This window comes from Mus caroli, chromosome 19 (genome assembly GCF_900094665.2).
Source record: "Mus caroli chromosome 19, CAROLI_EIJ_v1.1, whole genome shotgun sequence".
Taxonomy (NCBI): domain Eukaryota; kingdom Metazoa; phylum Chordata; class Mammalia; order Rodentia; family Muridae; genus Mus; species Mus caroli.
The window spans coordinates 49,807,474-49,831,679 of NC_034588.1; the positions used below are offsets into that span (position 1 = coordinate 49,807,474).

At 51.1% G+C, this 24,206-nt stretch overlaps 1 protein-coding gene across 5 annotated transcripts in view; it reads left to right on the forward strand.

The window, feature by feature from the left end:
* Positions 1-1,355: 1,355 nt before the first annotated feature.
* Mxi1 (MAX interactor 1, dimerization protein) overlaps positions 1,356-24,206 on the forward strand; it is a 62,543-nt gene continuing 39,692 nt past the window's right edge. The window contains exons 1-2 of one of the 5 annotated variants that reach the window (XM_021152103.2): positions 1,356-1,896; positions 21,870-22,002. In XM_021152103.2, coding sequence (XP_021007762.1) covers positions 1,623-1,896; positions 21,870-22,002 — 407 coding nt within the window. In that variant the 5' untranslated portion in view covers positions 1,356-1,622. Of the gene's footprint in view, positions 1,897-4,145; positions 4,166-19,808; positions 20,373-20,793; positions 20,973-21,869; positions 22,003-24,206 lie in introns of those variants that run through there. The other 4 variants (XM_021152106.2, XM_021152105.2, XM_029472514.1 and 1 more) reach the window with 4 other exon arrangements.

Here is a 24,206-nt window from a genome sequence, read left to right on the forward strand (position 1 = left end):
TTAAAGAGCATTTTGCAAAGAAAATATTCTTTGTTAACAAAGTTTCCATTTTCAGTCTATGTGACAAAAGTATAGGGAAGTGTCTCTGGGCTGGTGAGGACAGGACACAACTCCAGGGGGCAGCACAAGTCCAGGTCCCCTTACAAGGTCAGTCTGGGTAGATTCCTTTTAGAACTGTTTTCCAGTGAAGTGCAGAAAAGTCTTGTTTACCTCATTCATTCTGACTTAGATTCAAGTTACATCAGCAAAGGGGGCCTAGGTTCCAACTGAGAAAGATCTCACAGAGGGGCTGCCATTGTGGCCCAGTGTGAGAACACTTGCCCAGCAGGCACAAAGCTTTGATCTTCAGGAACAAAACAAAACAAAACAAAAATTCTTAGTATGTGCCCAAGATGCTCTAGGTGTAGTTTTGACTTAGTTCACGCAAGCATCTTCTCAGAGGTTTCAGGGATGTGCAAATTTTGACCAGGAAGGGTTAGAGGATTTGATGTGTTCAGTCTGCATGAGTAGACCAAGAACTCTAAGCCTTCTATGCCAGGCTATCTAGGTGTCTCCCACACTCTGGTCGGGCAGGCCTGGTGGCTCCCAGTGGCAGCAGTGAAACTGTTTGAGGGAGTAGGGATAAAGGCCCCAGGTGTGGGAGTGGGGAGTGAGGGAAGGAGGGAAGAAGAAGTTCCTAGGCTGCCACTTCTATCTAGGGGGCACTCTGTCAAGTGAAAGGGCAGGCAGTTGTAGTGCCGCCCTGCTGTGAGCTTTGCACAGCTGGACTGAGTGAGTGTGGAGAGATGCTCACATCTCCTCCCCCTTCCTGGAAAATAACTTTGCATTTGAAGGGTTGCAAAGGAGTGGGTAAATCTGAACCCGGACAGGGTAGCCTGGAGACTTCCTCTGCCTGTGTGAAGGTACACACAGGTGTGTATGTGTGTGTTCGCGCGCGTGAGGGGTCATGTGTAAAATATTTGTGTTGGGAGGAGTTCCTAGTTACATGTGATGTTTCTATTCTTCCCGTCAGAATTGGGCTTTTATTGTTTGATTTTGAAATAAGGTCTTCTTAATATTTGGCTCAGGCCTTGAATTTAACTTTTATTTAAAAAAAAAAAAAGGCCTAGCAGCTATCATTTATTGGGGACCTCCTATGTGCCAGGCATTGTGCTGAATTTATTTTTCTGTAAAGAAAAATTGCTTTTATCCAGGTCCACCTAGAGACATCTGAGTATTTTTTTTTTTCCCATTCGTATTAAAGCACAGTGCTGTCCACGCAGCTAGGATTTGCGGAGAGGCGGGGAAGGGTGCTGGGATAGGCAGGGGGCGGGCCCTGCCTCCCTAGCCGCCACCATTTATTTTGACCGGTCAGATGGCGACAGGCTCGCACTAGGACCCAGGCGCCACAGCGCCTCCGTCCGTCCTGTAGGTTCATTCAATCTCCCATACACACAGACCCACACAGCGAGAGCGACACACACTCACACTCACAACCGCACGCAGCGAGGCTCGGGAAGTCAGGCCGGCTCCTTGCCCCGGTGCCTCGGTGACTCCAGCAGGCCGGGTCTCCCAGGGGCCCTGCAGCTCGGCCGGCCGCGCAGCCCCGGACAAGGAGCAGCTCCGCGGACCCCCGTGCCTCCATGGGCAAACGCGGGCGGCCGCGCAAGGAGGCGCGCTGCGAGGGCGCGGGGCTGGTCCCCGTCGCGCCCCCGGCCATGCCCCCGGCCGCGGCCGCGCCCCAGCCCCCGGCGCAGCCGGAGGAGCCGGCGGGGGCCAAGCCCCGGTGCCCCTTCTCGGACATTTTCAACACCAGCGAGAACTCGATGGAGAAGCACATCAACACTTTTCTGCAGAACGTGCAGATTCTGCTCGAGGCAGCCAGCTACCTGGAGCAGATCGAGAAAGAAAACAAAAGTAAGTTTGGGGGCCCCCGACTGCTCGCCTGCGTCCAGCTCTTTCTTTCTCACCCCCTTGTGCGACCCCTGTCGCTTGCTCGGCTCGCCGCCCCCCCCCCCCCCCCCCCCACACACACACACACACACACACACACACGTACCCTCGGCAGTAAAGCCGATGACACCGGAGAAAGGACACGCACGCACGCACAAAGCTGCTAAAGATGTAACAAAGACAGCGAAGGGGAGAGGGAGCCTGTCGGTGCCTTGGTCTGTCGGTCTCCAGCAGGCCCGGAGGACGGCCTGGCCGAGGAGTGGGGGAGTGTTGTTGTTTGCTGACAACTGGGCTGAGAGGCTGCGAGCTCGTCTCTCCGAGGTCGCCTTTCTTCCCTTTTTTTTTTTTTTTCCTCCTTTTTCTTTCCGGAGCCTACTCCGGCAGACAAGTGTTTTGGTTTGGTTTTGGGTTTTTTGTTTTGTTTTCTGTTTTGTTTTTGTTTTTTGTCGCTCGTTCCAGGGTTGGGTGGGGATGAGAAGCTGAAAGTTGGAAACCGTTTGCGGAGCTCAGGGCTTCCCGAAAAAAAAAAAAAAAAAAAAAAAAAAACACAGACACACATTACAACAATAACAACCGCCACCACCGAACAGCTCTCCGCGCCGTGGACTCCGGCTCTTCTTCCTGCCTACTTCGTTTCTCCTTCCTTCCACAGCAGGACTAGGCTCAGGCCATCGTGTCCACAGACCCAGTTCCCCTGTGCCTCCTTGGCTCTGGGATGCCACGGCCTCTGGTCCCCTCAAAGAAACAGGCCAGAGGAACCAGGCAGTGCCGGCAGCCCTCCCTGGACCTGCGGTCCTGCGCGCGCTGGGGTAGGGAGGGGGGGACTTGGCGAGGGGGACGTGGCTAAAAGCAAACTTTAGGATTCCGCAGAAACAATAGTTGGGGGAAAAGGTGTGGGCTGTTGTGTCCATTTTCTTTATTTTCAGAGACGCACAGGGCAAGGCAAACGCCTTACAGGGTTCCGTCCTCCCCCTACCCCCCTCAGTCCCCCCAGGTGGAGACCGATGCTAGGAACCCCACCCGGGCCTGGGCTTCCTCTCTGTATTTGTTTCATTTTTGTCCCTGCCCGTTGGAACCCCCAGCTCTCGCCAGGCATTCGACTCAGCAGCACCCTAACGGGGGCAAGCGTGTGCTGCGTCTCCAGCACCATCAGAATAATAGCTGTGAGAAGGAAGACCGGGCCAAGGGAGAGAAAGACTCACAGAGAAGAGAAAAACGAGATGTGTAATCTGTCAGAACAAGTAGGAGATCAATGAGAGAGAGACCCGATTGCAACGTGTCAGGTCTTGCAAGACCCCCCCCCCCAAACACACACACACACACACACACACACACACACCAGCCCTCAAAACACAAAAACACCTTCCCCAAATACACCCGGGCCTTTAGGGTTAAAGTAACCGAGTATCGCCAGCGCAATTTGTGGGGACAGGGTAAGACCAAAACAAGGATTTCTGTTGGGAGGTCTGTGGTGCGATCTTTTCTTTCTCTGTCGCCTCTTTGCTCCGAGTGCCTGCCTGGCTTGCCAGAGGCACATCGCCGTCAGGCTGTGTAGCCGAGTGGCTGAGCGATTATTCACCCGGGTGTGTGTGTGTGTTGGGGTGGGGGGGGGTGCACTCGTCTGGAGAATAGTTTCTGAAAAGCCCAGCTAGTAGGGAGCTGGGTGAAGAGGTGGTTTTGTTTGGTGTGTTTGCTTTTGTTGCAGGGGGAGGGGCGCGATTTCTTTAGTCGTCCCCCTCCCGGATCCCCTCTGTCTCTGGAGTCTGTCCCGTGGCGCCGACTCCGACCCGGGGGGGGGGTGCACCCAAAGAGGGCACCTTGGCAATATTCATCGAACCTCATCCCCCACCCCCACCCCCGCAACGAGGAATATTAAGGAGGTAGCCAGAGATTCCCCAGCCTCTCGTGTCCCCCCCCACACACACACTTCATACCCGCAGACAATCGGAGACCTACCCCCCCCACCCTCCCCGCGCCCTGGCCGCCTCCACCTCCTTGTTTACCCCGTGTCGGGGCTCCGGCGTGGCCACTAGTCACGTAAGCAGAGAGCCGGGCGCGCCCGGCTGGGCTGCCCCGCGCGGGGCGGGCCCGTAGTGGCCGAGCCAAGGTTCCAGAGGCCGGTGCAGTTAAGGGGCTTCCTCTCGGACCCTCTCCCTGGGTGTCCTCTCTGCCAGGCGGCCGGCCATGGAGAGGGGCTCGAGAGCCTCTGCACCCCAGTCAAAGTCAACTTCATGTGCGTAATCAGCCCCTCGGCCCGCAGCCCCCCTCCTCCGACCGGCTCCCCGCGGGAGTATTTTTAGCACTCTCGCGTCTTTTCGCCGCTGCTGTTTGGCTCGAAATGACGTGATGCCAACAGCCCCCAGATTTCCCCGAGAGCGTGGGGCGCTGCGCCGTGCCTGGCTCGGCTGCAGCGATTCGGCTGCAGGCCCTCGCTCCCTCCGCGACAGCTCACGCAGGCGAGGGTGACCCTCCCGCAAACTCCAGGAGACCACTCGTCGGACCCCCAGATTGTCCACCCTTGCTAACCGAAGCGGCTCACTCTGGCCACTTTATTCGCCCCCCACGCTCTTCCTCCCTCGCGCGGACTGGGTCCCCCCGGTACGGCAAACGCCGGGCCCTACATCTGTCTTGCTTTATTGGGGGCGCTTCTCCGCGCAGCGGGCGCTCGCCGTTGTTTTCTGCTCGCTGCACACAATGCCCGCGCGTCACGGCGGTCCGCGTGTGCACAGCAATAACGCGAGTCGGGGGGCGGGTCGTGCGTGCGCCGGGCTCGGGCACTGCGGGTCGCTCCGCGCGCGCGGGGCTTGTTTTGCTCCAGAGCTCTGCTTTCCGAAACGCTTACATCATTCAGTTGTTGGGGGTGGGGGGGGTTAGAGCTGGGCGTTCCGATAGGATTCCAGCATTTCCCTGCCCCAGGCTTTTTGGAGGAAGTAAAAACCCTCCCCACCTATGCTTTGTAGTTATTATGATGGGGGTGGGTGGCCAAGGTTTTGTTGTTGCTGTTGTTGTTTTTGTTGTGCGAGTCTTTTTTATTTTTTTTTTATTTTAGGTCACTACTGCAAAGGGTATGGCTGGCTGATTCAGGTGCACAAGCTCCCCGCCTTCATTTCAGCGAGTTCCCCTGTAATCACTTGATCTCAGTTTCTCCGCCTCCTCCTCCTCCCCCTCCCAGCGCTAGACACATGGTTTCCACATGGAGACAAACTTCTTTCCTCCGACTGGACTTGACCTAGCTGTATCGTCCAGCCAATCGGCAGCATCCGCCTCTCGTGACGTCACGCGTTGCTGAGGCCCGAGGCTGGGGGGCGGAGCCAGGACGTGAGCCAGGAAATCACTAGGCGCTGTAGTGCAGCCAGCTGGTCCAGTCTTTTCTTAAAGGGGCTCTCTTCTCTTAGACAAGTGCCTGCCCTTTCGACTCCATTTCGGGTGCGCTGAGCTGTTTTTTGAGGTGCGTCGGTAGCGTCTGGTCACGCGTTCACACCTTTGGTTTTCAGTGTTTGCAAAGTACTCAACTTGGCCGGAGCTTGGCTTATTTTCCACTGTAGCCAGAACTCCTTTTTATTGCCTCTTTGAGGTTTCCGTACTGGGAGTGTTCACCAAGTTTTGGCCGCAGTGATGAATTATTTCCATTAGATGGGGTGATTTTTCGTGAGGGAGGAGTTCAAATACTCAGTGTTGACCCTGTAGTACATGCGAGGGAAGCAATTCCCTAGGGTAATATAGGTACAGTCTCCCGAAATGTCACCTGGTGTGAATCTATGAATCTCAAAAGCTTCCAGAAGTATTTATCTGTAGGCAGTGGCCCTGTTAGCCCAGACTTGGAAATAGCCTGTGACGTCATCACTTATGTGCAAGTCTTCGCGGTTAAGAGTGCACGCTCTTCTTACAGAAGGACTTGAGTTGCGTTCTCAGTGCCCACGTTGGGCATCTCACAGCCACCTGTAACTCAAGCTTCAAGGAGGCCCAAACCCTCTGGCCTCCACGGGGCTTTCTACAGATGTACACATAACATGCACATATAAGCCCTAAAAGCAAGTAAGCCCCCTCAAAGTGGAAAAAGTTAAGGTCTGGAGGGGAAAGACGGCTTTCAGTGTTTGGGGCAGGTCTTTGGAGGTGGCATCAGACAGGGAAAGTGACTAGGTGGGAATAGAAGCCACAGTTTACTTTCTGGTGTAGACTGCCTGGGTTGGAGGTAGGGTGTGTTCCTAGGGGAATGGGTAGGCCCCGAAACAGCTTCTTCCTGTTGGTGTAGGAAGCTGGTACTGGAAGTTGCTGCTGCGTGGTGTCATTTGGCCCCACCCTGCCTTCCTGACTTAATCTCCTCTGCCTGGACATGAAACCTCAACTCCAGTCCAGCAGGTCCACCAGCTTCACAGTCATGCCCCTGTGTTTGGCTCAGTGGAGGACGCCCTCGGTCTCCTACTCCGCAGGGTTTCTGTGTCCTACCCTTCCCTCATGACGTAGGCCGATCCCTACCCTCCTCCTTGAAGCCTATGGGCTGCTTCAGCTCACTGGGTGTCAATGTGGGGGTCAGGTTAGAGATGCTTGGCAGTCAGAAGCATCAGAGGTCCAAATTCCTACTGTTGTTTGGACGCAAGTTCCTCCCCCTCTCTGAGGCTGCATTGTGTGAACATCATGATAGCACCTCCCTTACGTCATCACTGAGCGACTGGGTCACCTGAGACACAGTGCATGCTCAATAAATGGTAACTTACGGGGCTGGAGAGACGGCTCAGCAGTTAAGGATCACAGTTCTGTCTCTGGCACACACAGCAAGCATGTCACAACTGACTTGGCCCTAGCCCCTGGGGATACAACACCTTCTTTTGACCTCCTTGGGTCCCTATGTGCATTTGGTACATGCACACACTTACACACACACACACACACACACACACAGACAGTCACATGTATACCTAATTGTTTAAAATGGAAATTCCCCTGAGCTCTCACAATCTTCTACTTGTTTCCCCTGTGTTAGCTTTGTCTCTGCAGGGAGAATAACAACATTTTGGGTGTGTATGAGTGTGGTATATGCAGACATTCAGTTGTGTGTTGGGTGTGTGTGTGTGTGCTTCTCTCGCGTGTGCCCGTGTGCTTCTCTCGCGTGTGCCCTGTGGAGGCCAGGGGTATTTTTTGAGACCGTCTCTTAATGAACTTGGAACTCAATGATTGGCTAGAATGGCTAGCCAGTGAACTCCTGGGATTTGCCTGTCTCTGCCCTGCCCCCAGCACTGAGGTCACTGATGGGCAATACCACACCTGGCTTGTACAGTGGGTGCTGGGGACCCACACTCAGGACTGCATGCTTGAGTGGCGGATGCTTTCCTTGCTGAGCCTTCGCCCCAGCCCGGTTATTCAGGCCTTACAGGACCAGAACACCTACAGTGTTTTCGTATGCATCATCTAGATAGTAGGTACTTGCTATAGATTTCTTAATGGGCTGCCTTTGCCATTTCTTGGCTATGGCATGTGATCAGGTTTGGAGATCAGAGACATGATCGAAGCTGGAAATGCTGGGTTCTGAGTGTTTGGGGGGGGGGTGGTCAGAAAGTCCAGGACCTGCAAAGTAGATAGTGGGTCAGGTTGTCTGGCTAGCTGCATCTACATACTGTCAACAGCTGTGATGGGAAGAATGAATAAGTCCTTGCTTAGAAAGACGGCTCTGGAGTGACTTGTGCTGAGACGGAGGGCATGAATGTTCAAACAGGTTACCACTCTACACAGGAGGCATCTTTGGATGAACCCACTGACTCATAATAAGCACCAAGTGTCTACTCTCTGATCAACTTCTTTCCCCTGCAAGCTCTGTGCGGTGAGTCACAGTGGGGTGGAGAGGTAGGGGGTTCATTTTCAGAAGAGATTGTAAAGATCATTGCTAAATCAGGCCCCCATTTTTGTCCATGTTTTAAACTGTGTTTTTGGATTTGGTGCAGGTTTAAAACATGGTAGATGCCAGAAGTAGACGAGAATGTCATTGTGGCTCTCGGAACTCCAGAGATTCCAGGTATTGGGCACCCGGTGAAGGGGACCCAGGGGCTGAAGGTGAGACTTTAGGAAACTAAGGAAGTTGAATTGAGCTGTTGTTGCTATGGAGGTCAGGGAAGGAGGCGCCATCAGCTACAAAACGGAAGCAGCTCACACGGGATGGACTCTTAACTCCAACACTCTCCCAGGGCTCACCCAGGAAGGGGTCTTCGTTTGGAGATGGCTGAGCAAACATATAGAGATGAAACTGGGAAACAGAGGGTGCCAGCATAGCCAAGCTGTGGCTTCCAATCCTACTGCATACTTCCAGTGCTGACTCCCAAGGGTTAGCATGAGGACCAGCCGGGAGTTCTCTTCTCTATAGCGTGCACAATTTTATTACCTCTACTTTGCAGCAGGAGTTGAAGACTTGAGGTGCAGGGATGCTGGGTAACTTCCGCAAAGATCATGTGCCTAGTAGGTGGTAGAGCTGTTTGCCACCGGGCCTCCAGCTCCAGAGCCCATATACCCTCCACCGTGTACACGTGTACTCTTTTTACAGCTAAGGAATGAAGTCCGGGCGGATTTGAAATGACTTGCTTAAGGTCACCTGGCAACATGAAACAGGGCTGGTATTTGGAACACCCTGTTAATTTTCCAAAGCCTTCCTGTACACACCTTGTGTAGAAAAGTGGGACGTAAGTCAAGAGTAGCCAACCAGAGAGGGTTGGTTCTCCCCCACCCCTAACCCCCTCCCCGTTCTTAGTTATTCAACTCTCCTGGCCTTAACTCAAGTTCAGGGCTCCTAGGAAACACTCACTACCCACTCCTGTTGCCTTATCCCAAGTCTGTCCTGTGCGCATATTAGAGGACCTAGGGCTGTCGCTATGGTACTGAGGCCAGCAGCAGGCTCATCAAATGCTGAGTCTTTTGCCAAAAAATAAAATAAAATAATAAAAAAATAAAAAAATAAACAAATAAAAGAGCCCGGTCCCATTGGCCACCAAGATTATGATTTGCATTAGTCATTGTGGATTATACAGTTTTAGATCCCCCTGACTCTCCACCCCACCCCCTGCTCCTACCATCACTTTCTATAAATACAGTTGGATAAATATTGATTTAAACTGGGTTTCTGGAGGAGAAATACATGCTTGCCCTAGCTTGGTTTTCACTTAGATACCACCAGCATGTCAGGCCTGGCACACCTAACCCCACACGGCCCTGGCTTCCAAGTGACCCGTTTTGGGGAGGTGAGTTGTGGTTTTGTGGCTTTTCAGTTTCTTTTTCTTTAAGGAAGAGAAGTGGGGGAAGAAAAGAATCAAAAAGAGACAAGTGAGTAAGAGACACGACCTTGCTTTCAGCGCACAGGAACCCCGTTCTTTTTTGCCCTCTGTTTTCAGTTTGGGGTTTACAGGAGGCAGGTGCTAAAGGCAGTATCTTGACCACAGGGCATGCCAGAAACCACAGAGCATCCTTACTACAGAGCAACGAGGCAGAGGCCCAGAGAGGGACAGTGGCTTGCCCGCAGTGACACAGCAGAGGCAGAACAAGGCCTTTCTGTGCAGTATTCTCATCTGCGTGATAGGAGACTGGGTCATAGATAGAGCCCCAAATAGCTTTTGTCTTACAGGTCAGGTGCTCATAAACTCAGCAGTTCTCAAGCCTGGTTTACTGAGCCCAGGGTGTGTCTGGTTATTGCAAAGGTCATTGCAACATTCTCTGTAGTCTTTCAAAATGAAGCTAATTTGACTTTGCTGTACTAAGAAAAATATTTTCTCTCACAGATGAGGGGTGGCGGGGAAGGAGCCAGGAGCCGATGACACTGGTGGCCATTCTAAGCTTGAACAAGGACATTGGGTGGGGTTCTAGACTCAGAGTCTGAGGAAGGGAGAGAAGAGAGGAGAGGGAGGGAGACAGAGAGAGGAAGGGAGAGCCTGGGATGGGCGTGGAGGGGGACCTACCCTCTGGATCTTTTCTAAACTTATGGCAGCAACTGCCTCCGACCCCATTGTCTCTGAGCAGCCTGGCCAGAGGTCTTAAAGCCCTCAAAGTCTGGCTTCATTTCTCTGGCTCAGACCAATGGGCACCTGCCACTGTTATCCTGGGCTGGAGGCTCAGTCTTTGTTTCCTCATCTGAGCAGGATGCCGGGCTGGGCCCCTCACTTGTGAAACAGTTTGAAAGTTCAGGTGACTCTTGCTTTAAGCAACAAAGTCTCCAGGAAACACATAAACAGGATCCCTTTCAAAATATTTTAGACCAGAGACATTCCTCTTGAAGGCTTTTGTGGCAACTGCTTTACTAAGACAGAGAGAGTTACATTGTGGAACAGGAATTTCTCCCTAAATCAGTTCTGTGCATTAGCCCAGTTCTTTGTTAAACTGTTACTTAAGGAGTTTATATGTACCATAAGGTTAGCACGGTGCTGGGTTCTAGCAGTTGGTACCTTCACAGAATGTATGTTTACTCAATTTCAATGTCTGGATTAAAACATTTTAGTTACCCTTTAAAAAAGGGGGGGGGGTCTCATGTAGCCCAGGCTAGCCATGAAAGATGGCTGAAGATGCTTGTGATTCACCCTATGCTTGGATTCTAGGCATTCTGTTATGGGGTGCTGGTGTCAAGCATGGTAGGCAAGTGCCCACCAACCGAGTGAGCCACATCCCTACTCAGGAGCTCAGTTGTCTCAAAGTGAATCCCAGCCACCAGTGCGGGGCAGGATCTGACTTGAGGTTTGTGTCTTTGGCTCTATGGACATTATGGATAGAATAAAAACTCATCCTGAGGTTCCAAAAGGAGTTCCAGCCAGACACAGTGGTGCACGCCTTTAATTCCAGCACTCGGGAGGCAGAGGCAGGCGGATCTCTGAATTTTAGGCTAGCCTGGTCTACAGAGTGAGTTCCAGGACAGCGAGGCCTATACAGAGAAACCCTTTCGTGTATATGTGTGTATGGGGGAGGGGAGAGAGGGAGGTCTTCCTGTGTGCACTCCTCTTCCCTAGCCCTCAGTGAAACATTTAAAATGCTTGGTGATTTTATGTTTGCCCCCTTAACATCAACAGATCTGGTGGGTCTTCTGCATTTGAGGGTCCTCTTTACCAGTCACACTACCCTTCCACTGTCCAGACAGCATGCCCTTGGCCACCCAGCTCCAATGTCTCCTAAGAGACTGAAGCACAGACAATTACAAAGATACCCACCACGCTGTCCTGAGGGAGGACGTGATTAGGAGAATGCAAGCTTAAATCAAAAAGGAGAGATTTGGCCTATCAAGTAGCTGAAATGTTTTACTTTGTATATCTATTGTCGCTACAAGGATGCAAGAATGAAGATGGTTTAGAGTTCTAATAGGCAATCCATTGAATTAAAGTAGAGGGCAGGCCCAGGCTATGTAACTTCTAGCCACTGGTGGCACAGAGAGCTGGTGTCTTCCTTGTTTTTATCTCTGAGGTGCCAGAGCTACAGAATGCCCCCCACTCCACCCCCAGTTACCTCCGATGGCGGCCTGCTGGTCCCTGTCATGTCTCTTAGTCTCTTAAACTCAGAGTGCCTTGAATACAACTTTCCCTCATTCTTTTTTTTTTTTTTAAACCAGCCATGGAATTTAGCTTCATGCAACAAGAAATATCTAAAACGGCCGGGAGCCAAACTCTGCGTGGTGCCCTGAGAGAGTGAAGACTGTCTGCTCTTTAGTTCAGGTGCATGCTCTGGTTCTGGTTTATGTATTAGCCAAAGAGAAAACAATGCACAGTTCTAGGCTGTCCCCCCCAGGGGTGTCTGATACTCAGTCTCCCTCCCAAGAGACAAGTGCAGGCTCCTTCCTGTTCTCTGGAGGAATGATGCTAATGCCCGCCTTTTACTGAGCATTTACTGTGTGCTGCACAATGCTGAGTGCTCTGCATTAAGTCCTCATAAGCATCCCATAGGCATTTTTATAGCTGCCCAGAGCATCAGCTTAGCAGGGCTGGCTCACTTTCCCAAGGCCACATGCTAGCAGCAAGAGGGCTGGGACTTAAACCCACTGTTCTTCCTTGGGGGATTGGGAGAGAAGCCTTAGGGAGCGCCAAGATAACAAGAGGCAAGAGACTGGAGTGTTTGAGTTACAGGCTGAGGGCTCCAGGAAGATAGCTTCCTAGAGGGACTTCCTTTTCTCCCCATTCATCCTAGGGTGGAGAGAAGCAGCCAGAAGCTCCCAGGGTTTAACCAGCATTGACACAAAAGCCATTCCCTGGAGGCTGATGGTCTGTGGGGGGCGGTAGTTTTGCTTTCTTGCTTGCTTATGCCACCTTGCCAGCACCCTCTGAGAAACTCACCGGACCAGTAGGGCACCTGTAGCACCAGAGGCTGTCTGTCTGGGCTGTGGATCCACACCCTGCTAGGCTCCAAGACTCTCTGGGACGCCCCAGCTTGTAGGGCAACTGGGCTGGCCGGGGCTTGGCGCCAAGGGCTTCCGCTGAGAAGGCAAAGGATGAAGGCAGTGTGGATTTCCACCATGGGCTCGAGATCCCTCCCAGTTGTTGCAGGGACAGTGTGGCCCAGATGGTTCCTGTCGGACAGCACAGGGCTAACTTCCTTCTGTGCCGAGTAGAGCTCTAGAAACAAGAGTAATGTGAAATATAACTGGATTCAGGTTACTCGCTTGTCTTAAAGTCTTGTTTCCTGCCTTGAGTAGGACAAAACCCAAACTCCCTGCCATACCTTTCGTCCGTGGTTTTCAGAGCATCACGATGCTCTTGGATGGGTACCCTTGCCTTCCCCTGAGGCTTGGCTGCCCCTGCTCCATCCCCTATCTGCTAAGTCAGAGGCTGCGTTTACCACGCTTCATCATCACTTAAACATTAGTGCGTTCACCATGATTTACAGCGTTTTACTTGTTTATCGTCGGTCTGTGTGTCAGAAGATGAGAGCCCTGGGGACAGGAGCAAGCCTTTCTCAGCAGCGCAGAGCATTTGGCAAGAGGTCTGGGGCATATTTGCTGAATGATGAATTTTCTGAGCTAGCTTTTAACAAGAACACTATTGTACCCGTTGTGGTGGTTCGCAGCTAGAATCCCAGCCCTGGGAAGGCTGAGGCAGGAGGATTTGGGGTTTAAGGATAGGGTGGGATACATAGCAACTTTTAGGGTAGCCTTGGCTACATAATGAGACCTTATCTTGAGAAAAAGCCCCCAAATAAAACAAAAGCTGAGAGCTATGCTCAGATGATGGTAAATAGTCTAGAATATTGCAGGACTTAGAGCATCCTTGTTTCCTGCCTGCTAAAGGTTATGGGAATCCCATTCTAACACATCCCAAAGCCGCCTAGAGGAATTGTGAGACTATTGGCCAATTTTTCCTAGCCAAATGTGTGTGGGGTGGTGGGTGGGGTTGGGTAGTGTCCAAAGATCCGGCTTTGAATCTAGTTGCTGCTCCTGTGCCCTCGAGCAAATTCTTTACTCTTTCTGAGCTTCTTCTGTCAAACAAAAATCTTAGAAATTGAGGGTTAAAGAGCTGACCATAGGGGCTGGAGAGATGGCTCAGCGGTTAAGAGCACTGACTGCTCTTCTGAAGGTCCTGAGTTCAAATCCCAGCAACCACATGGTGGCTCACAACCACCCGTAACAAGATCTGGCGCCCTCTTCTGGCGTGTTTGAAGACAGCTACAGTGTGCTTACGTATAATAAATAAATAAATAAATAACCATAGACGCAGTGCTGCGCATGCGAGCATCTGAATGAAAATGGCCTCCTATCCTAGGGAGTGGCGCAACTTCAAAGGATTAGGAGGTATGGCCTTGTTGGAGCAGGTGTGGTCTTATTGGAGGAAGTGCGTCACTGGGGCGTGGCCTGCAGATCCAGATGTGGAACTCTAGGCTGTATGCCGCCATGCTTCTTGACGTGATGATAAGGATCAAACATTTGAACTGTAAGCCAGCCCCAATCAAATGTTCTCTTTTACAAAAAGAGTTGCCGTAATCACGGTGTCTCTTCGCACCAATAGAACACTGATTGACACACGGTCGCATGGTAGCAAGTTGGTGGGTAAATGGATTCATTTTGTTCTAGGCCCTCTGGAGACTCCTCTAACATTCTAGAGTCAAGGTTGGAGCTGAAAGTGAGGGTGAGGTGACGTCATTCATATCTGCAGACCAGTAAGAGCCTGTATTTTTATTGTAACTGCTGCACCTGAAGCAGAAGGGGCTGGGCATGTGACTTAGTGCCCAGTCTGTGCCACCAGGAAAGGGCTGTGATATAAACAGAGGGCAGGGTGCAGGGCCACTCCAGGCCAATTCCTCAAAGGGGTTAGGAGGGTGATGGGAACTGGGGCCATGGCGGACTGTAAGGCCCAGTCTTAGCAGTGGGGTTGGCCTTTGGCTTTTTTTTTTTTTTAAGTTTAGTTTAGTTTGTTCCTGTTTAAGACAGGGCCTTACTACCTAGCCCTTCTGGCCTGGAACTGCTATGTAGACCAGGCTGGCTTCAAATTCACAGAGATCTACCTGCCTCTGCCTTCTGGGATTAAAGGTGTGTCCCAAGACATTCAGCTCCTTCTTTTTTAAAAAATGTTTTATATATTATTTCTAATGGCTTTAAAGTCAAGTTGCTTCTAATTGGGACGGGGGATGGTCAGTAGGTAACTGCCAGCTGTCGCCAGCACTCGCACCAAAGTCTGCGTGGCCCAGTGGCTGTGTGCAGAGACAGGAGGATTACTGTCTTTGTTGGCCACTCAGCTCGGCTGAAAACTAGCAGGCTCCAGGCTCAGAGATGCAGCAGGACATGATAGGAGAGGATACCCGAGGTCCTCTTCTGACCTCTGAATGGGTGTGCATTCAGACGCCTGTGTGCAGACAAACACACACACAAGTAAGGAGTTAATTTGTTTGTTTGTTTGTTTTTAAAAAGGTTCTTTGCACTAGCAAAATCTGATAAATGCAACAACCAAATAGCTAAATAAAAGCAAGAAGAAAGAAAATTAGCTGGGATGGTAGCGCATGCCTGCTGTCCCAGCACTTGGGGAAGCAGGAGGAACAGAGCATTCAAGGTCATCCTTGGCTGCAGAGTGAGTTTGAGGCCAGCCTGGGCTACATTGGACTTTGCCTTAAAACAAAACAAAAATTGCAATGTATTCATTTTTGTGGTGTTGGGAATTGAATCCTTGACCTTGGAAGGCAAGGCAAGCTTTAATCACCGAGCAGAGGCCAGGTTCTATGCACAGGTGTGGCTGACATCATGATATCTACCAGCAGAAATGACTATAAAAACAAACTACAGGGGAGGATTCGGTGACACCAGCGTCAAAGGTCTCACGAGGCATTCCAAGAAAGGCAGCCGCAGAGACCTGGGGGTAGGAGCTACACAGAGGGACCCTGAGGTTGGGTCTGAGGCTTGTGGTCATCATGGCTAGAGAAGCAGCTGGCAGAGTAACCTTTCTTTAGGGAAAAAATGAACCTTGAAGAGAAAAAGGCAGATTTGGGGTGCCTTGGGACCCTTTAAGAATGTAACTTAATCCGGACATTTAAAGCATTGAGGTTGGGGCCCCACAGGTCTAAAAGACCAGAAAACTTAGGTCCACTTTAGTGTGTGTGTGTCGTTCCATTTTCCTTTCTTTTAAACATGAGTCATTCAGAAACGAAAATTCTAGAGATGAGAAGGTAGCATATAGCTTTAGGCCCAGGTTTCAATGCCAGCTTGTGGCTTTTGGTATGTGGACATTCTTCTCTGAACCAAAAAAGATGGACACTTACACTGAGAAGTCAGCTTAAGGAGAGAGACGTCCACAACACAAACTGTGAAACATTTGGGGGCAACGTTCATGGGACACCCCTTTGAGTTCCTTACCACACCACCAGCCCCTTGGTGCCCCCCACCAGGTCTGGGGTTCAGGTGTGTTCTCCAGGATGAGCAAGCAGGGCACTTAGCAGTGCACATTCACTGAATCCTGCAATGCAGACTGCCTCGATCCAAGTATATGCAAAACAAACAAACAAACAAAACCCCACAAAACAAAAACAAACAAAAAATCAGAAGGAAGGGGATATTTGAGAGTTTAGTTCACCATTATAATCACCGAAATAGCCTTAATAAGGGCCATTTAATAAAATGTAAAAAGCCCTTGGCGGCAAGGGGGAGGAGGAATGGGAGGGGGGGGTGTGAGCGGGAGCGGGGACAATGACTGAAATTTTACATATATATCCCTTTTTTAAGGCAAGAGATGGGTCAGGATGGAAGTCAAGTAGAGCTGTTTGAGCCTTTGCCAGTGGTCTGATCTCACTAGAAAAACTGGAGTTAAAAACAAGAAACTTCCACATTCAGCGATCTGGGATTACCCACCGCCTCCTTTGCCGCTACCCCCTCCCTGCCCTCTCCCTGTCTCCCCAGCCTGGGCACCTGGGTCGCTTGGTGCGTTTCCATGTGGTTGGGAAGTCAGCCGGCAGCCCTGGCGACTGGAGCCCTGGGAGACGGCAGCCACCTCTCGGGTTTAGCATTACGTCATCCCTTTAGACCCAAATTTATCTCGGCTGCACACAGCCCCGCAGCTCCCGAGCTGCCGCCGCTGACTTGAGAGCTTACGCACCAAGTTAGACAAGGCTGACTCACTGGGCAGAGCCAAGGTTTTCCGTGGCTCTTCACGTTTCTGGGCCCTGGGGGAAGAGGAGGGGAAGAGGCTGCTGTCTTTCATGTGGGAGCGGGGTGAGGGTGGAAAAATGGATAACTGTTAATACAGTTGATTTCTAGGACCTCAAAACTCAGGCCCCCTTGTCCAAACCTTGGTTATCTGAAAGCCTTCCAAGATTATTGTTGAAAGCCGTGCCTACGCGATAAACACTTTGGAAATTCGGAACCTGAGCCACCCCGGGTGTCCCTAACAATGACGATGGACTTGTAACTGAACTCGACCTTGCCTCCCTTCTCCGTGTCACCTGTCTGCATGCAGAACGATATGCTAATCAGCCTCCACGTGTGCGTTTGCAGGACATCACTTGGAAATTTCCATCTGCTAAACTGAGCTAGCGATTGAAGGGGCAGGAAGGACCCCATGAGAGCTTGGCCTGCTTCTTCCCCATCCTCCCTCGATAGCGGCAGTGCCCCGGGACTTTTGCAGTTTTCAAATGGAGAAGGGGGTTGGGGGCAATAGAGGGAGAGGAAGAGAGAGACAAAGAGACAGAGACAGAGAGACTGACTTTATTTACTGAGAGGGTGGAACTAGAGTCTGGGAACGTCCCAGCTCTTGAATCTATAGACTTGAAACCCTGCTTTCACTATGTTTGTAGTGCAAATTGGCTTCGTCTGAACTAAAGCAAAGCCATGGCTGCCTCTGGGCTCCCCCTGGCTAACGCAGAGCTTGGTGTGTGTGTGTGTGTGTGTGTGTGTGTGTGTGTAGGTTTCTGTACATGTATCAGCCCATTGTCACCAGGCCAGTGCCTTTCCTCATGTGCAGGTGGCCTCTTGGTGACTCTTGTAGGGTCAGCTGTGACACCTATAGAGCCTTTTATTGATGACCTTCCATTTGGCTCTATAATGTGATCAACAAAACCAATTGGATTTTCAGTTCCTGGACATTTTTAGGTTTTTACATAATTTCCCAATTGCATGCCACACAGGTTTTGCCCGTCAGTGGGTACTTTAGACTCTCAGGTGCTATGAAAGTGACTTACATTCCCAGAGCCCTTGGAATTTGGAATTGAATACTTTTAAGTAGTTCTGCCCGTGGTAAAGTGACCTTTTAGACTCATCATCTGTCTTTTCTTCCTTCTTTCTGACCCAGAGAGTGTCTCACAGCACAGCCCTGACTGACCTGGAACTCACTAACTCAGTGTATAGACCAGGCTGGTCTTGAACTCTCAGAGGTCTGTCTGTCTGACTCTAGAGAGTGCTGGAATGAATGGTTTGCACCAACACACCGGGCTCTTAACCTCATAGGTTTTATTTTCAGCTATAACAGGTGTTGTGAGTGAAGGTTTTTGTTTTTGTTTTCTGGGACAGGATCTTTCAATGTAATCCTGGCTGTCCTGGAACTCACCATAGAGACCAAAACTCATAGAAAACTGCCTAGAAGCCGGGCGTGGTGGCGCACGCCTTTAATCCCAGTACTCGGGAGGCAGAGGCAGGGGGATTTCTGAGTTCGAGGCCAGCCTGGTCTACACAGTGAGTGCCAGGACAGCCAGGGCTACACAGAGAAACCCTGTCTCGAAAAANAAAAACCAAAAAAAAAAAAAAAAAAAGAAAACTGCCTAGATGTGCCTCCTGAGTGCTGGGAGCCACCACACTTGGCAGAGTGAATGATAGAAAAGGGGGGAAAAGTGAGAGACAGAATTTCTTTCTACCTCTATCTAGTAACGTCCTTTGCTGCGATGGGGGTGGTTGTTACCAGTACACAATGGGAAAACCCATATGGCCTAGCCAAAAGCTAGAAAAGTCCCCCACCCCTACTGTGGCCTGTGAATACTTACTTCTTCTTTTGGGTCTCCCTGAATTTGACGAATATCCATTTCTTAAATGTTGTGCCAACTGTAGTATTTAAAAGGGCTGGCAGAATTTCGCAGCCTGTGACCTCACTGGAGATACTTCATTCGCCATTAACATAACCACAGGAAGGGGACGTTGTCTCCTCACCAAGAGCTCTGTCACTTTGGACATCCCCCAGCAGGTCAACAGGATCAGAGTGAGGCAGACTGGCTAGTTTCCACAGCTCCCAGTTTGCTCCTAGGGCAGGCAGCGCCTCCAGCCATCTTGTGTTTCCTTCCCCCAGAAAGTTCTCAGCCAGCGGTGCTTTTGTGCCCCAGGGGATGTGTGGCAATATCTGGAGGTATTTTGGTTGTCATGCCCCAGGGTGGTGGTGTGAGACTGGCATCTAGTGGGTGGGGGATAGGGACGCTGCTGAGCATCCAACAATGTACAGGACAGAACCCAGCTCCAAGGAGGAACCATCGGGTCCAAAGCATCACTAGTGCCAGGGTTAAGACATCCATTTGAAGGGGGACATAGGAAGAGGATGGTGACTGAGGGCAGTACGTGGCTGCTTTTTAGTGTGCTCCCTGCTAGTTACTGTCCCTGATGTCAGTTACACTTCAGGAGAGGAGCCTGAGAGGAGCAACCATCACCGCTAGAGCGCACTGGGCGATGAGATTATTTCAGTTAGACTTCACAATGAAGCTTACTGAATATGTGTTTCCTGGGAAAAAGTCTGGTTCAGTGCCTGGCACGTGTCTGGCCTCACCATCATGCATACGTGGAAGAGATAAATCCATCTTATATAGAAGGGGAAAAGAAGCTTGGAGTCCATATAGCCAGAGCTCCGATTTGAACTGAGGTCAGTATGAATCCAGTACAAAGTCTTTATGTCCTTTCCCTGTATCGTTAGAACAGGTTTTCAGTCTAAAAACACTAATGGTATAGTGGGGGAAGAATCAGTTCCAAAAGAAGAAGGGACTAGAAAAACCTTTTGTCAGTGTCAAAACTGAGGGAAAGAAGGACCAAATGGATGTACTCTCTGGCTCTCATTAAGTGATCTCATGTTTTTGAACAGTGATTTTTATTTTTATTTATTTATTTATTTACTTATTTACTTATTTATTTATTTTTGCTTCTGTGGCCCTGCCCTTTGTAGTTGTTAGAGAACCGAGGCATTGAAGTTCCACAAGAAAGCAATAGAGAGAGGACTCTAGGCCCTGAGCGCCATTTAAGAAATGAGTCTCCTTGGGAGCAGACCCAAGTCTTTTCCTCAGAAGCAAAGTCATGTAAATTTTTAGCCTTCCCATCCTTGGAACCAGGAAAGGAAAACCAAGGAAAGACTACATCTCCCGGAGGCCATCGCGGAGTCCGCCATGCGCAGGCGTACTGAGACGGCCTGTGTCCCTCGGCACCCGACGCGCACTGGCGGGGGGTGGGGGGGAGGCGGGACTACATTTCCCAGGGGGCAGCGGAAGGGGCGGGCGGGGCGGGTCTTGCCGCTGCTCCGGTCCCTCCCCCGTGCTCGCGCGGAGAAGTAAACAAACCGCGCGCGGGCTGCAGGCGGCGCGGCGGGCGCGGCGGGCACGGCTAGGGCGGCGGAGAGCGCGCCGAGCCGGGGCCGAGCTGGCCCGCCCGCCCGCCGCACATGTCCGGAGTGGTCGTGGGACTGTAGCCGTCTGTGGCGCCTCCTGTCGGCTGGGGGCGGGAGCGCGGAGCCCATGGAGCGGGTGCGGATGATCAACGTGCAGCGCCTGCTGGAGGCCGCGGAGTTTTTGGAGCGCAGGGAGCGAGGTAACGGCTGGACGCCGTCGCTTCGACCGCCGCCTCGGGCTCCGCGCGTGGAGTGCGGCGTGACTGGCGCGGCTGGCGAGGGGAGGTGCGCGCGTGTGGTGTTGGAAGTGCGTGCACCGGTGAGGGTGAAGCGCGCCCCCGCGCGCGCGCGTGGGGAGAAATATGCGTGCGTGTGGGGTGCACGCGCGTGGAAGTCCGCGCGCGGTGGGAGAGGTGGGTGCGCCGGGACGGTGGGGGTTCTTGCTCAGGAGTGCAGGTGAGTTCCGGAGAGGAGGCGTGCAAGAAGCTCGCGAGCGAGAGCAGGCGTGTGTGTGCGCGCGTGTGTATGTATGTGTGTGCATGTGTGCATGCATGCGTGCGTGCATGAGGTGTGAGCGAGAGCTTGGGCAGAGGAGAGGGGTCCTTAGGGGAGGACCCGTGCGTGGCTCTGGGCTGCAAGGGAAGGGACTCTCGAGTCGCGCAGGGGCGGCTGCTGAGCGGACCCGAGGAGAGGGCGGAGGGCGCTGGACCAAGAGCTCTTGCAACTTGAGACTGCACTGGAGACTGAAGGGGGTGGGCGCTGGGGAGGTGTGGGTGCGGGAGGCGGAGCCTGTGCGAGCCGGGGGAGGAGTGGGGTGGGAGTTGATGCCCGCCGAAGAGCTGCGGGAGGGGCACAGTGCTATTGTGAGCGTCCGAAGTGCAGCGAGATGGGATTGCCTTGGAGGTGGAGGTGGAGGTGGAGGTGGGTGGAGGAATAGGGAGACTGAGGAAGGTATTGGAGCGCGAAGAGCCTAAATGTTGCTGTCAGGAGAGAGCAGGTTGTGATCGGAAGAGTTGGGGCACGCAAAAATGTGGAGGCTACAGAGGCACCGAAGAGGTGACTGTAGTTAAACCAAGGGTTTTCTGTTTGTTTTTGGTTGGTTGGTTGGTTTTGGTTTTCGGTACAAGGTTTCTCTGTGTAGTCTTGACTGTCCTGAAACTTTATCTGTAGACTAGGCTGGATTCGAACTCAGAGATCGCCTGCCTCTGCCTTGGAGTGCAGGGATCAAAGGCGTGCGCCACCACTGCCTGGCTGGTTTGTTTTGTTTTTAAGACAAGTGAAATCTTTTGGAGTGAATGGGTGGGGGTCACTGGTGTTAGGAACTAGGATTTTAAAAAAGAATTCTTGGTGCTGGAGAGATGGCTTGGCCGTTAAGAGCCCTTGCTACTGTTTTTGGAGACCCAGGGTTAGTTCCCAAGCACGCCTGTTGGGCTGTTCTTTGCAATCTGTAGCTCCAGTTCCAGGAGATCCGTCGTTTTTCTGGCTTCCCAGAAAGCATGCATACATATGGTACACATATATACTTCTGAACACTTATGTACATGTAAAAAAAAATGAGCCTTAAAGAATTCTTGGGGGAAAGGGTTTTGGAAGGAAGGAGAAATTTGCTTTAGAAGACGTTCAATATACTCTCTTGGCAGTAGGCTGGGTCTGGGGTATGTCACCAGATTCATCTCCAGACATTGAATTGGGTTTTTTTTCCCCTTAGGTTAGGGTCTTGCCACGTAACTCAGGCTGGCCCTGGACTTGGGATCTCATCTCAGCCTCCTGGGTGCTGGGATTAAAGGGATGGCTAGACAGCAGGATTTTATCTTATAACCAGAGCGTAGGCACATTTTACCTTTTCTACTTTGGAAAAAAAAATGTGTCAGGACAAGAACTTTGGATCTGTGGGTCTGTGCATTTGGGTGTGTGTGTTCATCTTAAACCTTGTTCTTCTCTTACGGTTTTTAGAGTGTGAACATGGCTACGCCTCATCGTTCCCCTCCATGCCGAGCCCCCGGCTACAGCACTCGAAGCCCCCACGGAGGTTGAGCCGGGCACAGAAACACAGCAGTGGAAGCAGCAGCACCAGTACTGCCAACAGGTAGGGAGAGGATGGCGGCGGCAGTGGGGAGGCGGGCATTAGGGAGCACCTAGGGAGCAGGAGTGGAGGGGCTCAGACTCCGGGCTAATCCTATGCATCTGCATCTGTTTTCTCTCTAATGCCAACACCAGAGCACACCACCCTGGCTCTGTATGCAGAAGGAGAATATAATCCCACAGAGGAGATTGAAATTGCAGTGTCCCCCATCCCTAGAGGAGTGTGAGTGGGGACTTGGTGGCCTGCACCCATGCTCGCAGCCACAGGCTGAGAGGGACCTTGGGTTTTCATTTCTCTCCCCAAGTTTACGGCAGTCCGAGAAGAATTTTTTTAAAAATTAGAAATGGCCCCGGCAAGATATAAGAGAATCCAGGGCTTTGTTAAAGAAATAAAAATACCTAGCTCTGTTCATGGGCCTGGCCCGTTTGTTAAGGAGGAGGGGGAAGGACCGTGCTGTAGAAGAACATTTGAATCTTACTTAATGGAAAGTGATTGGTACGGAGGTTGTAGAGCAGAAAATAAAGAAGATGCGTGTCCTCCCAGGGTGCCTCGCTTTCCCAGAACACGCGCTGAGACGTAACCGACTTCCGCTTCCGGAAGAGTCTGGCTGACTCTTCAGTATTCTGGTTCTAGAAAGCCAGTAAATCCCAAGGATTTGTGTCAGTATGCAGTTTTCAAGAAGCCTTCCTCAAGAGAAGGATCTTTTCCCACTGATAAGAGGAAGTTAAAGGAGACCTTTCTGTCTCATCCTGTGAACATTGTCTAGAGCATGGAAACAGAATGATTCACTCGGCTGGGATTCGGCGCTCCAGCCGGGTGGCTCGGGCTGAGGCAGTTGAGGACACAGTTATTGTCCAAACTCTCCCTGCAGAAAACCTTAGGCTCCTGTAGATAACAGTTGCAAGTCATGGGTTCAGATCTTACCACGCTTCCTCTTGACGTCCCCGAGACAAACTCAATTCATTTCCTTGCCTTTATTTGTGCCTTTAGAGCAGTGTGCATTCTCATAGTTTGGTATTTTTTAAACTTCAATTCCTAAATTATAAAAATAGCCTCTAGTCTAATATGCTGTATTTATTGGTGAGTCTAGATGATCTTTTTTTTTTTTTTTTTTTTTGGTTTTTTCGAGACAGGGTTTCTCTGTGTACCCTAGCTGTCCTGGCACTCACTTTGTAGACCAGGCTGGCCTCGAACTCAGAAATCCGCCTGCCTCTGCCTCCCGAGTGCTGGGACTAAAGGCGTGCGCCACCACGCCCGGCTTAGATGATCTCTTATGGTGTATATTTAAATACACACACACACACACACACACACACACATACATACATAATGATAAACACTTAAAAACATATTTGCTTATCTATAATTTTTTCTGGTTCTTTTGTTAGGAATTAAGACGTATTCGAGAACTTGTCTTTTAATCCACATGTAGATTTGTCTTAAGTTACTTTTCTGTTCCTTTGACAAACGCCAGGCTACTTACAGAAGAAAGAATCTATTGAGAGCCTCCTTACTGTTTCAGAGGGGGAGTCGGTGGCCGTCACGGTACAGCTAATCCACAAGCACAAGGCAGAGAAAGAGAGAGCTTAGCTGAGATGGTGGGGGCTTTTGAGATCTTCAAGCCCACCTCCAGTGACACCTCCTCATCCTTCCCAAATAGTTCTACCAGCTGGGACCAAGCATTGGAATATATGTGCATGTGGGGATCGTTCTCATTCCAACCACAGAAAAATTTAAACAAACAAATAAAAAGTTTCGGGGCTTGTTTGTTTATTTATTTGGCTTTGTTTACAAAATGGAAAGAGGAGTGCCATTTGGGAAACAGGGCTGGGTTCTGTCACGTTACAGGGGTTTGAATCCCCGTCTCCTAGAAGTCAGGTACATGGCTTCATTACACCTCTCTTCTGACCCTGGCTGTAAAATAAGAAGCTGTATTCGATATTCCCGGGATTCCTTCTTGCCCGAGTGCCAGTTGTGCCGAGTTGACAGTTTTAGGACCTGGTGACCATAGGGGACTGCACATATTGCACATCAGCGCACACATGACATCGTTACTAACAGCGTGTGGTTAGCAGACATTATAATTCATTAGTAAGAAGGTTTTCATCTAGGCTGGGCGGTGGTGTCGCACGCCTTTAATCCCAGCACTCAGGAGGCAGAGGCAGGCGGATTTCTGAGTTCGAGGCCAGCCTGGTCTACACAGTGAG